The following is a 14391-nucleotide window of genomic DNA, read 5'->3' as shown; positions in this document are numbered from 1 at the left end:
AGTTTTGAGGTCTGTAGACCAAACAAAATGGGGGGGGGGGGGGGGGATGAATGGGAACGAAAGAGAAAACTCACGTTCCCGTGCGGACACACACACACATTATATAATTAGTCTCTCGTGTGCAAGCGGATTGGTTTCGCATAACTCTTACTTACTGTATTGCGCATGTGGTTTGCATTTAAAGCGCATGTCGTATTCCCTGTGTTTCTCGGACGTTAAGCAGGTGTGCACTGATAACTCTGCTGGCATTGGCTTTATTTATCATCGTGCTCATGAAGTATTGTTTAAGTCAACCAGGCGATATGTTGAAATAATTCTTAACCTTGTTTTGGTTTCCAACGGACAGCGAGTGTCAAAAGATACAAACAAACATACAAACATCTCGGGAAGGAGGAGGTATTACACGTTTGACCTTAAAGGGACGAACCTTTACAAGAAACATGTATCTTTGTTCTTTTTTGCTTTTCCTCTTTTTTTTTTTTTTTTTTTGGGGGGGGGGGGGGTAGTTGGGCCGCGTGTGTGAGGTGCCTTGTTGAGTCGGATTACTGTAAAACTAACCGCAGCAAATTCATGAGCAGTAATTACCGACGTGGCGGCGTCATGCTCGGTTAATTATCTTTCCGCCGCTTGTAACGATTTGCCAGTGCAGAAAACACGACCTTAAAGAGGCACCTGAGCAGAAGAGTGCCTCAGTTAGGGGTACGCATTGTACCAAAGGGTTGCGTGACTCCCAAGGACCCGAACACACCGGGGGCTCTGAATGGATCTTCCCACTGTTTCCTCTCGCCTGGTTTAAAGGCACGCTCCTTCCCGTGAAAACAGGAGGGCCCGGGTAGCTCAGGTGGTAGAGGACTGGACTTGTGATCGAAAGGTCGCAGGTTCGAATCCGGGACGGACACGGGTCATCTTTAAGTGCAGACCCAGAGACGGTGTCACCGTGGCACCACAGTGACCATTCTGCCATAAGTGCAGATGGCTGATACCAAACACGCATACACTTGTGTATCTCATCTAAAGTAGGGTTAAAACCCGGGAACATGCCCTTAATACTTGAATTTCTCTCACCATCGGCTTTAACACGTGATATGACCATCCTTACACTTACTCATACACCAAATGTGATTAGCTTGGGTGCACAGCGTTTTTATGAATTAATATCGTAACCCCCCGCGGGTTAGGGGGAAGAATTTACCCGATGCTCCCCAGCATGTCGTAAGAGGCGACTAACGGATTGTTTCTCCTTTTACCCTTGTTAAGTGTTTCTTGTAAAGAATATAGTCAATTTTTGTAAAGATTTTAGTCAAGCAGTATGTAAGAAATGTTCAGTCCTTTGTACTGGAAACTTGCATTCTCCCAGTAAGGTCATATATTGTACTACGTTGCAAGCCCCTGGAGCAATTTTTTGATTAGTGCTTTTGTGAACAAGAAACAATTAACAAGTGGCTCTATCCCATCTCCCCCCTTTCCCCGTCGCGATATAACCTTCGTGGTTGAAAACGACGATAAACACCAAATAAAGAAAAGAATTAATATCGTAAAAGCCACTAGTTACTATCCAGCTGACCACAGCAAGCAGCCAGGATGTTGATTGTTGAGATGTGACCATGTTTTGGATGATTAATGAGATGAGGATGATTATCAATCAATCAATCAATATGAGGCTTGTATCGCGCGTATTCAATGGGTACAGTTCTAAGCGCAGGGATTTTTTTTTATTTTTAATTTTTTTAAATTTTTAAAATTTTATTTTATGCAATTTATATCGCGCACATATTCAAGGCGCAGGGATTTATTTATTTATGCCATTATAATGATGATGCTATGGATTTCCAATTTGGTTTGAGACTACCATGTCCTTATCCCATGCAAATGCCTGGGCAGAGGCGGTGAGCCGAACTGCTCACACGAGAAACAATGTTCCTTTAATGGTACCGTTATTCACGCGTAGACAGGTTCCGCATAGCCAAATATGGGTTAAAGGGACCTAAAAAACACACACAAAAACCACTATAATAATTCTCGTGTAAGCGATCATGTGCACTACCACAGACTGTCCAAGCTCCAACGTGTGATTTGTTTGTTTGTGTGTTTGTTTGTTTGCTTGCTTAACGCCCAGCCGACCACGAAGGGCCATATCAGGGTGGTGCTGCTTTGACATATAACGTGCGCCACACACAAGACAGAAGTCGCAGCACAGGCTTCATGTCTCACCCAGTCACATTATTCTGATACCGGCCGACCAACCAGTCCTAGCACTAACCCCATAATGCCAGACGCCAGGCGGAGCAGCCACTAGATTGCCAATTTTAAAGTCTTAGGTATGACCCGGCCGGGGTTCGAACCCACGACCTCCCAATCACGGGGCGGACGCCTTACCATTAGGCCAACCGTGCCGGTCCAACGTGTGATAACATCATCATTCCTCCTGGACACTTACCAAAAATCAACAATCTATAGCTAGCTACTTTCTGTCTGTGCAGAGTGGGATTTTGTGGGTAGGTGGTCGTTACTGAGAGGTGGTCGCCAAGACAGGTTGAAATACCGTTTTGAAAAACGACTGGCGCCATTAGTTATGTCATGTATTCTTCTACACCATCTGTACTCACCCCCCCCTCCCACCCCCCACCCCCCACCCCCCTTTGTTTGTGTGTGTGATTTTGGTGTTAAATAGAATATTACGTCAGTCTATCTATGTTGTCTCTGTGTCTCACCATCTCTCTCTAACTCTCTCTCTCTCTGTCTCTCTCTCTCTCTCTCTCTGTCTCTCTCTCTCTCTCTCTCTCTCTCTAACTCTCTCTCTCAGGACTAGCTGTAAGAAAGGTCCTACGGACCTAATGCTATCTTTCCTGTAATAAAGTTCAATGTTTCAATGTTTCAATGTTTCAATGTTTCTCTCTCTAACTCTCTCTCGCTCTCTCTCTCTCTCTTTCTCTCTCTCTTATTACAGTTAGTCAAGTTTTGACTACATGTTTTAACATAAAGGGGGAATCGAGTCGAGGGTCGTGGTGTATGTGTGTGTGTGTGCGTGTGTGTGTGTGTGTGTAGAGCGATTCAGACTAAACTACTGGACTGATCTTTCTGAAATTTGACATGAGAGTTCCTGGGAATGATATCCCCGGACCTTTTTTTCTTTTATATAAAACGATCCAAATTTACGTTCATCTTATTCTACATCATTTCCTGATTCCAAAAACATATAAGTATGTTATATTGGGATTAAAAACAAGCTCTGAAAATTAAAAATATAAAAATTATGATTAAAATTAAATTTCCGAAATCGATTTAAAAACAATTTCATCTTATTTCTTGTCCGTTCCTGATTCCAAAAACATATAGATATGATATGTTAGGGTTAAAAACACGCTCAGAGAGTTATAAAGAATAGAGATATAGAAAAGCGGGCTATCCTCCTCAGCGCAACCGCTACCGCGCTTTTCTGTATTGTTAATGTCACTGCCTTTGCCACGAGCGGTGGACAGACGATGCTACGAGTGTACGGTCTTGGGGAAAAATGCAATGCGTTCAGTTTCATTCTGTGAGTTCGACTGAGCTTGACTAAATGTTGTATTTTTGCCTTACGCGACTTGCTTTTCTTGTTTTTCTTGGTTTTTTTTAATCTGTCTCATTCTTTCTTTCTCAACATGAAAACAGGATACCACACACAGCTTGATCTGTGCAATGAAAACGCTAGATGTGCAGGTGAAAAACTGCTCAGGTTTCTCAATGTTTTTGAAGCTACCATTTAAAAAACGAAATGTACATTACACACGCAACCAGTACATGGGTGGCAAGACTGCTACAAATAGAGAAATGTTACCCCTGGGCTAAGGTGCACGAAGCGAAAGTGGGTGCTACCCAAAAACGGGGGAGAACAAACAGCGGGGTCTGATTCGTTGAAATCACAACAAATCTCAATGTCAACCAGTCCAACACCGCGGTTGGCTCCCACCCGGTTGGTAACTTTCTCGTGCACCTCGACCCAGGTGTACGTAAACAAACTGTTGAAACAGTACTCTCGTTAACGTTGGAGAATACGCCCACAGCAGATAAAAACAAAATTGCATTGATGATCCGATTTATTGTTATCCGATTGCTTTTCCCCCCTTTTTTTACATTTAGTCAAGTTTTGTTTCATCTTTGTCTTGTGTGAGTGCGTAATGATTAATTGTTTGTTTTTCTTATTCAGATTTCACTTTTTTTATGTTGTTACTGTTTTAGCTTTTTGGGTCTGATTTGTTTTTATTCGTGTAACCGAGTGCCGAAACACTACGATCACCTCGGGAGGCGAAATGCAATCAAACAGGATTGAAAATGTTAGGGCTATTTTCTTAGCCCTATAAAAACTGTTATGCAAACCCGAAGGTTTCCATGAACATACAGACAATCGGAAACCACCAGACCCCATCACAAACAGAATTCCACAATCCAGAGGTGTTGACTTAAAGGCCAACAACTCGGGTGCAGAGTCTGCTGTGAAAGGAGCGGTAGCCTCCCCTGTCACAATCGCCCCCGTTTGAATGAACTTCGTCCCGAAGTTCCGAACCGGGGGACCACTGTCCATCCCAAGTTCGCAGAATGGGAACAGCACGAAAATGTTCAGTGGTCATATTATGCCATTACCTGAACATATGCTGAGTCCCATCCCTGCTCGCAAGCGCCAGATGTAACCGAGTGCCGAAACACTACGATCACCTCGGGAGGCGAAGAGCAATCAGACAGGATTGAACATGTTAGGGCTGATTTCTTAACCCTATAAAAACTGTTATGCAAACCCGAAGGTTTCCATGAACATACAGACAATCGGAAACCACCAGACCCCATCACAAACAGAATTCCACAATCCAGAGGTGTTGACTTAAAGGCCAACAACTCGGGTGCAGAGTCTGCTGTGAAAGGAGCGGTAGCCTCCCCTGTCACATTCGTATAGATATTTTAGTGAAAATTGAGGCGGCACTGTCACGCCCCTCGTTTTTCTATCAAATTGATTGACATTTTGGTCAAGCAATCTTCGACGAAGTCCGGACAACGGGATTGCATTTCAGCTCTTAAGTTACTTAAACGACTTGTTTCTACATATTATTATTTGTCTTTTGCGCTTGTTATTGGTTTGCTATCATGTTTGAACAAAGAAAAGTTGCATCTTTTGCATACAAATAGATCAAATAAAAATTAAAATATTAAATGAAGAAGAAAACAGAAGAAAAAAAAATTCAGAAAACAGTTATCCTAGAGAGATCTCGCAACAATGTGTGTCTTAATCATCGCATTCCCCTGTCATTGATTGTATTAAGTCATCGTGTTCATGGTCTTAACAGCATTCACGTTGTTCGCAGGTATTTCTCCAAGAACTCTAAGATGACTGCCAGTTGTCACGACATCTTGTCGTTACGGGTGCCCGGCACGACTATCGGGTATCCAACAAAACGGGTAGTTATCGGGTGGGGTTGCAGCGCCCCAAAACTCGCGTCCTCTGATAGTTATGCTCTTCGCATCTGTGATGCTTATCTGTTTGGAAAAAAATACCTGGCATCTGAGGATTTGTCAATGCAGTATCAGTTTTTTTGCCAAAAGATACAAAAATTGCTGGTCGCAGTAAAAGCTCCCTCCTTACGAATTTCGTGAGAACTCTTGACGTGTTTGGAAAAAAATGCCTGCGCGATTTGTCTATGCAGTTTCAGGGTGTGTTTTTCCTCCAAAGGATACAGAAATTGCTGTTCGCAGTTTAAGCTCGCTCCTGGCGAATTTCGAGAGAAATCTTAACGTGGTGAATTAAAGTTTTGATTTCAGGAGGCCAAGATTTAAACATCTCCCCCAAACTTTCTAAGCTTCAGGTTGAAGCCTTTCTGTAAGTGTGCGCGTGCGCGTGTGCGTGTGTGTACGTACGTGTATGTGTGTAGTATGCGTGTGCGTGTGAGTATGTGTGCGTGTGAGTATGTGAGTGTGTGTGTGTGTGTGTGTGTTTGTGTGTGTGTGTATGTTTGTGTGTGTGTGTATGTCACCATACTGCAGCATTTAATTCATCGCAACAGACATGGCAGTTTAACCATCTCTAAGCACATTCACTACATCACTGCTATCATAATTACTGAGATATGTCAGTGTAGTGCGCAAAGTATGAACGATCGGCGTACCTGAAAAAAAAAATTCAATTCATCACACAGACAATTGTTTTCTGTGTAAACTAAAAACACAGTCGTCTTGCAACAAGTGGCTCATGAAAAACATGATCCCCTATTTTAGATTGATACAAATAATTAGCATAGTTACGGAGTATTTTTGAATTAGCATTGCAGGTGTGTGGAAATTACAGCAGGACGAATGTCCCTTGGGTTTCTTCCGGTGAAATTCGCTGGAAAACTTCTCCAAAATGGCCTCTCAACGATATTTAACACCTTTCTTTTGAATGGCAAAGCGTTCGCATAATAGAGCCTTAGTCAAACTGTTTTTAACAGATCATCTACACCTGTGCCCCCATCATCATTTTGACAGGTGGGTAATTCCTTTGTCTAGTTTTCTGTCTATGATTCGCACGTGTCGCTCTTTCCCTCTGGAGGGGTTTTGCATAAATTGTACACAACTTCAAAGAGATTTCCGCTGGAGATGTCATTCGTTCACTTCTTTGTTTGTAGGGTAGTTTTTGTTTTGTTTTATGTTTTTTCTCTTCCTTTTCTGTTTCCTTATTCGAGGAAGGGGTTGTTGCCTAGAGATTAGTTTGCAGTGTGGAATGAAGGGCGTATAAATTTGTGTTGTTTTTTTTGTCCCGCTTATATACATGAACGCGTACGACAGATGTATACATTGCACGCACATACGCACGCAAGCACACGCACATACACACACTCAAACAAACTCACGGACACACACACCAACACACACGCACACACACACACACACACACACACACACACACACACACACACACACGAACACAGAAAAACACACATTCATGACAACACACGCGCATATACACACGCCATATGTACAGCCTCACCTTCCCTTCTTATCCTTTCATCCTTCAGCCGTCCCCCCTCCCCCCCAATCCCCGCCCACCTATTTTATTCCTTATTTGGTATGTGTTCAAGTGAAGGGGTGGTCTTATCCTATGCAACAGCCTGATAAAATACTATTTGTGCCTATCTGAGATTATCAGTCGAATTGTTTCCACGGGACGGATTGTGCCTTTAACTTTTCTAATAGTATTCTTTAATGTGGACAAGTTGACTGACTGAAAAAATATTTGTCATCATTTTCCCGAGTTTTCATTCACAAACACCTGGGAAATAAATCTCATGTTCCCCATGCAATAAATCCCCGGTTACTATAGTTGCAGGAAGCAGGTTATACATGAATAATCAAAAGCAAACCCAATAGAAACGCTCGGGGATTCGTCGGCTCTTTTCCTTGGCGTTTCCCCAGACCTAAACAGACGACACTGCTTTGCAAAGTTCCAAAAACGAACTGGCAAACTTCGGCCTTGGTCAATAAATATGAAACAAAAGACGATTTATGCTCCCCCTCGGACCGACAAAAAAGCTGGTCTGTCAGCAACCCATCAAACATCTTATAATGTTGGTTTAAGGTAACGTGACCAAAAAAGATAGGGTCGGTAGGTCGGCTTTTTTGATTTAATCTTTAACTTTTTGTTATCTTTTTAATATAGTCGATTTTAAGGGAGGTTACTTCCCTTTGTCTCGGTATGGTTCGCAACATGTGTCAAAAGTTGTTTTGTTTTTGAGAAATGAAAAAACCAGTTGTAGGGTCGGCGGGAAAAAAATAGGGTAGGTCGGGTAACCCAACATATATTTTTATTTGGCCTTATGGGAAAGGATTCGGTCAAGTTTAAGTTTAGGTTCTCGTTGTCATTTAAATGTCTCTAGTACGTGTCTCTGTCGTTCGTTTCTTTAATGCAGGTCAGTGGGGGTCATGGATGTGTCGCAGAATATTCATGAAGTTATTTTATGTCATTTATGACAGGTCGTATGGAGCCAACAGTTACCATGCATAGATCGATTCACCACGAAGATTCTGTCGTATGAGAATTGCGCTTAGTTTACAGCGATGACATTACACCCTATGTTTTCATAAATAAAAACCAAAGCGGTGGGATGAGCCTGAGTGGGGCTATGTTAGTGTGTGTGTGTGTGTGTGTGTGTGTGTGTGTGTGTGTGTGTGTGTGTGTGTGTGTGTGTGTGTGTGTGTGTGTGTGTGTGTGTGTGTGTTATTGCTTGTGTGTGTGTGTGTGTATATATGTGTGTGTGTGTGTATGTGTGTGTGTGTGAGTTTGTGTTTGTGTGTGTGTATGTGTGTGTGTGTTTGTGTGTGTGTGTCCCTCTCTCTCTCTTTCTCTCTCTCTCCCTCTCTCTCTCTCTCTCTCTCTCTCTCTCTCTCTCTCTCTCTCTCTCTCTCTCTCTCTCTCTTTTCACCGGCGTTTGCTCTTTTCTGGATAGTGGGATTTAAAAAAATTATTAATATGCAGTTTGACACAGATGTCAGTAGTTGAGAAATAAAATCAGCTAAAAACGTTCAAACAGCACAAAGAGCAGTTTAGCTGCAGATGTTTGGCATGTGTTCAAGTCTAGGAATGCTGTAACCCAATGTAAAAGACTGGACAGATCTTTGTTGCTATGCATGATCGTTTACACGCGAAGAAACGCCCTTTTGAAAGAAAATCTTAACAAGGCCCGGGCACATAAGTGCAAACACAAACAAGTTTGAAACGTGACTCGTACGTGCACAAGCGTAAACAAGCAATAAACAAACCATCCTCGAAGCGATAAGATCTACTCCTTAATGCATCTAACGTTTAATACCCCGTTCGGCTTCAAACAATTAAAAGTAAAATAAAATAAATAACAGGCATTAAAATTAAATTCTTTATCCCATCTCAGCAGTTTCCCACACTCAAACATAAATACCACCATGCTCCTCGTACCCCCCCCCCCCCCCCCCCCCAACATCCACACACTCAGACATGAAGACAACAAAATGCCTGAGAAATTTCTTCTACAGCCGGCGACGTCCGCATCGACACGTTAAAAATCATGACACTTAGAAGATGACGCGATCATCGGTACGATAAGGGGCACATTACACCAGCGCACGTCGCGATATAACCTTCGTGGTTGAAAACGACGTTAAACACCAAATAAAGAAAGAAAGAACACCAGCGCAGAGTCAGCGGCACAGACGACGCACTGCAGATTATTGAGGTAATTCTTTTTTTTCCCAGCCCGCTACACGTTGCGTGAACAGAAAACAGGTTAAGTACTCGTCATAATCCCTATCGCAGCATGTAGTGTAGTGGCTACTGTGTAATTTTCCCCTTATGATCGTGAAAATTGAATGTTAATATGTAAGGTTATGAGCACCGTAACTGGCAACGCAGCAAAACACCTCTCGGGCAAAACAAACGATCTACGTACACTCAAGTGTTGAATCGCACATGTTATATGAACTCTGTTGGTCAACTGATACCCTCAAGGCGAAACTATTATCTACTATTATGAACTATTGTTTACGAAATAAATCGATTCAGTCTAATTCCAAACGATCGCTTTTAGGTGCTTTGACAACGAGTCTGCTTTTATTGTCACAAAATGTCATCGCTCTAACTTACAAAACTTCCTTTGTGACGCTAGACCCCGACTATGAGCAGTCGGCTCACTCCAGAATTTGCATAGTGGAAGTGACGTCAAATGATAACAGACATTCATTCAGTGTCAAACTGAACATCACACGGAACTGAATCTGAAAATTGTCAACAATGTGTTGCGACTGCAATTTGCTGTAACAGCTTCACACTGCTAGAAGTGAACGTAAACGAATCATCAAATCGCCTGTTCCACAAACCATTCACAATGACACAATCAAACATGTTGCACACTTCAAACACTACTGTCACTGCTCCTCTCGAATGCGACGCTGCATTTTGGCGTCGCATTTCTCGTGCGTGGTTTTACACAGACCAATCAGTCAGCGGTTGATACGGCAGACGACTTTAGGCGCAAGGAGGCCTCACAACCATACTATAAACCCGACCAGGTAAAAAAAAAAAAAAAAAAAAAAAAAAAAGGCACACGGTCAGAGGTAGAAAAAGGGGCGGAGTTTTCCCACACTCTGAGAAAGGCTCGGTCGCGTGCCAAAACTTCTGGCGACAAAAGGGCGGGCGGAGGGAGGAGGGGAGGGGGGGGAGAGGGAGCGGGTGGGGTCGAGCAGGGGTATGAATGGTATGTAGGAGTGGTGGTAGTAGTAGATGTCTCCACTCCCCCCCCCCCTCCTTCCCCCTACCCCCCCCCCCCCCCACCACCTCACACCCCTCTAGCCATATCTACCTGTGCCTGGGTTTGTAACGAGTTCAGTTTGAGGTAGGTAAAGTTGGAATGTGGTTGTGGTGTGTTCGGGTCAAATGTTCGGAGATAAATGTCATTATTTGTTCCATAAGTGTTTGTCTGTCTGTTTACTTCAAAGACGGACTCTAAATGTAACATTTTGTTTTGTCAATAATCAAACGTTCCAATAACCTACAATTTTTGTGCTTTTTGGCTCACGTAAGTGTAGCCTATGCGATCGTAACTTTGTCTGTGCGTGCGTGTGTGTGTGTGTGCGTGTGTGCGTGCGTGTGTATGTCTGTGGTAGAAACTTTAACATTTCGTCATTTGAAGACGTCACATTATGACGTAAGAGGGTTAGACGTCACGCGAAGGAATTACTGAAAGTCTCGGTCATTGTTATTTTGAGCGGGCCGAGACTAGTTGGCAGTCGTGTCCCTGTAAGTAGGCTACATGCAGACAGACAGATCTAGATCTAGTGTCTCGCTTTCTTGCACAGTGTCACCTATGCTTACTGTGTGTGTGTATGTGTGTATGTGTGACGGAGTGATTGAGTTTGTGTTACTGTTTGTCGATTTCTTACGTGAGCCTTGAAGGCTTCGCCTCTTGTTTATTCTGAATTTTGAAATGTTAGCTGTCCATAAGTTTTTGGCTTAGATTTCTGAAGGAGGTTTGTTTTTGCTGTAATAATAATAATGATGATGATGGCGAAAAACAAGTAAAATAAGTTGGGTTTTGTAAAGAAAAGATTAAATAAAGACAGATGAGTACGAGAGCGCGATGACCACGTCGGCAACGACAATACGGAAGACGATGACAAAGATGTTGACGACGACGACTTTCCTGCTGCTGCTTAGTTACTGTGATGATGATGGCGGATAGGAAGAAGACAAAGATTATCATTACTATGAGAGCAATTAACACCCTGAATGTGTAACTAAACATCTTTTACCTTTCATGTCAAAATCACAACAAAATCGCACAAATCAACCAAATTCAATTCAGTTTTCTGTCGTAAAATTCTCTCTTTCTCTTCCATCAAAGTCAGAAAAAAAATTCTTCAAACATTTTGATCGTACAGCCCTATTCATTCCACATGGTAACCACCCTCCCCCCCCCCCCCATCCCCCCTCCTCCCCTCCCCCTCCCCCCCCCCCCCCCCCCCACACACACACACATACACACACGCTCCCGGCCTAACTCAACACACACGAACCGCAACTCCGCGCCGCCTATGTCGCGCGAGTTACGCCGCTTGGTTGGCACGAGGGCCGCACGAAAAGGGGCGGTGCTAGGGGCTCGTGATTGGCATACGCACGTCTGAAACTGACACGGTCTTCCAAATTTTATGTACAGGTATTCCTAGGTCCGTAGGGCTTGGAGGATGGACAACGGGACATATAACTTTTGTAGATAAACTGCACACGACACTGGACAGGTTGTTATTTTGCTCTGGCGGGCGAAACTTCAGTGTGCTAGAGTTTGTGTGTGAGAATGTTTTGCTGTATTGGAACTACCGGAATTTCTATCACCATGGAGCCTGCACTGTGATGGAATGATGTAAAGAAAAAGACACTTGTTGCCGGTCGATTTCTGCTGAACTTTTGTTGATTTCAGCGGAACATTTGTTAATTTCAACGAGAATTTTGTGGATTTGAGCGGAACAATTGTTGATTTCAGTAACAAAAAAAACTTGTTGAGATCAATGAGAATACTTCAGTGTAGATTTGAATGAAAACACACTCTAGTTGATTTCGTTGGACACCTGTTGATTTCAGCTGAAAGAAAGACACTTGCTGATTCATCTGGGAGGAATTATTGATTGGACTCTTATTTGCTGATTTCTGTCTGACACCTGCGTAGATTCCAGTTTCATATTCCATCACAGACAATTTATTTTTGACGCTCACGACATTGAAAACAGAGAGAACACAACATCAAGGAAACAAGAAACCCATTTCTTCCTGAATGAGTAGACACCACCAGTCTACTCATCCTGCTATCAATAGAAACTCGTCTGTCTATTGCACCGTGGGAAGAAGGCTGCATCTGTTGTTCAAAATAAGACAGCTGCACTCGGTTCAAAGTTTTTAATCGTTCATTTCAAATTGAAGCGGTTGACTTTTCCCTCATACCCAACGACGCTGTTTTGAAGCATAGAACGTGTTTATGATTGTCTGACTCAACCCATCACACACAAAACGAGATTGTGCACTGAACCGCGTATCACTATCAGACATCTGACTTTGAAAACTCGACCTCTCGAGGGCATCGTTAATATCTTCCACATATATTCATACCCAGAACAAATGGAAACAATGCAACGCATGCTGACAAGCTTGTGACTGACATTCAGTGGATTTCTCTTTTTACAAGTCAACAGCAAGGTCAAGAAAGTATTTCGCAAGTTCGCAGGATCGTGGATTTGAACCATCCACCATGCATTCCGACAGAGTGTCGACCACGGGTTCGGAGGGACGGAAGGTAGGCATGATTTGTATTTCAAAGACATTTATGTTTTATGTCTATGATGTGATAATGAATCATCAGTTTTCACCAACACTCATTGTAGGGTAAAGATCCGGCCTGTCTAATGTGTCACACTGTCATCCCCTTCATTTCTTTCGATTGTCATCACTATCGTTGGCAGTAATGATTCACTGTTCAGCTCTATCCTTGTTGCATAACACATACATCTTTTGATCTCTGTGAAACACCGTCATCGTGTCTATTCTTTTATTTATTGTCTGAGCTGTCTTTGTTGGCGTCATTGTTATCATAATCAGTCATACTATCCATCGTATTCTTTCGCCTCATCGTCGTCGCCGCTGTTTCATTCTCACCATCGTCGTCGTCGACATCGTCGTCTTCATCGTCGTTTTCGTCGTCGACCCCTCCTCCTCCTCCTCCTCCTCCTCCTCCTCCTCCTCCTCTTCCTCCTCCTCCTCCTCATTATCATCATCATCATCATCATCATCATCATCATCATCATCATCATCGTCGTCGTCGTCGTCCTCGTCCTCCTCCTCCTCATCATCATCATCATCATCATCATCATCGTCGTCGTCGTCGTCCTCCTCCTCCTCCTCCTCCTCCTCCTCATCATCATCATCATCATCATCATCATCATCATCATCATCATCATCATCATCATCATTCTTCGTCCCTTCAAAAGGACGTCCACAATTTTCGTTTGGGTCGTTTTTACCCCTTGCAAAATGTTCCTCTTGTATTTTAAATAAAAGTTGGTTTGCCAACTCGCATTCAACTACAAAACTACAACAATCTCAGCTCACCAAAGACCACCTTGGGAAGATTATTCGGCATGTGTTTTCTCTGCTCTTTCTGTAAACAACGACATAAAAGTAGTGAAACAACCGAAGCTACTTTTAAGGGTTAAAACGAAACAAAATCATGTATGAAATACGAATAAAAAGACACAACAAGGACATTTTCACCCACACCCCTGTAGCTGCCTTTTCAGCTCTGAAAGTCGTTTTATCGGCTGACCCCTTGAAATAAAAACCACACGTGTTTGATCATATTTTAACTGTCCGTTTCTTCCGTTATATGGGATAGAATCTTGCACGTTTTGGTCGTATAACCATACCTTTAACTGCAAGTTTATAACCTTCATAACCAATACAAGCTTTCCTCGCCGATGGCCCCAGAACGATATTCGCTTCGTCAGAGAAAAACCAGATCAATCAAATTTAAAGCGAAAAGGATTTTCGCGATCGAGTCAATCATCCGTGACGAATGTTCGATTTATTCCACCGCTACGGCTTTTGATCCGAAGATTTACACATTCCTGTGGTTAATCGTGCTAATCTCCAAGATATCATTTTGTCGTTGAAGCTTTTGAAGTCTGTCGCGCATACCAAGTGCATTGTACCGGTCAAAGGTTTTGTGGCTTTTGCCACCTGGAGAAAGAGAGGGGTAAGTGATTTAGGGCGGAGGAGGGAGGGAGGGGGTATAAGGGGACATTAGGACATGAGCTTTTTTGTCGACGATGATTTTGGGTACCAGAGAGAGAGAGAGGGAGAGAGAGAGAGAGAGAGAG

General features: G+C 43.0%; 1 protein-coding gene across 1 annotated transcript; it reads left to right on the top strand.

Moving 5' to 3' along the window:
• Positions 1 to 11575: 11575 nt before the first annotated feature.
• Positions 11576 to 12812, top strand: LOC138979220 (transcription factor HES-1-like; the record flags this gene model as incomplete). The annotated part of the gene is given in 1 exon segment (XM_070351997.1): positions 11576 to 12812. A coding segment is annotated over 1 exon segment (45 nt), but the record flags the coding sequence as incomplete, so codon positions are not given.
• Between the last annotated feature and the right edge of the window lie 1579 nt (positions 12813 to 14391).

The sequence above is a fragment of the Littorina saxatilis genome, linkage group LG10 (assembly GCF_037325665.1).
Source record: "Littorina saxatilis isolate snail1 linkage group LG10, US_GU_Lsax_2.0, whole genome shotgun sequence".
Classification (NCBI taxonomy): domain Eukaryota; kingdom Metazoa; phylum Mollusca; class Gastropoda; order Littorinimorpha; family Littorinidae; genus Littorina; species Littorina saxatilis.
The sequence above is the reverse complement of the archived record's forward strand: the minus strand, read 5'-3'. Positions and strand labels throughout refer to the sequence as shown.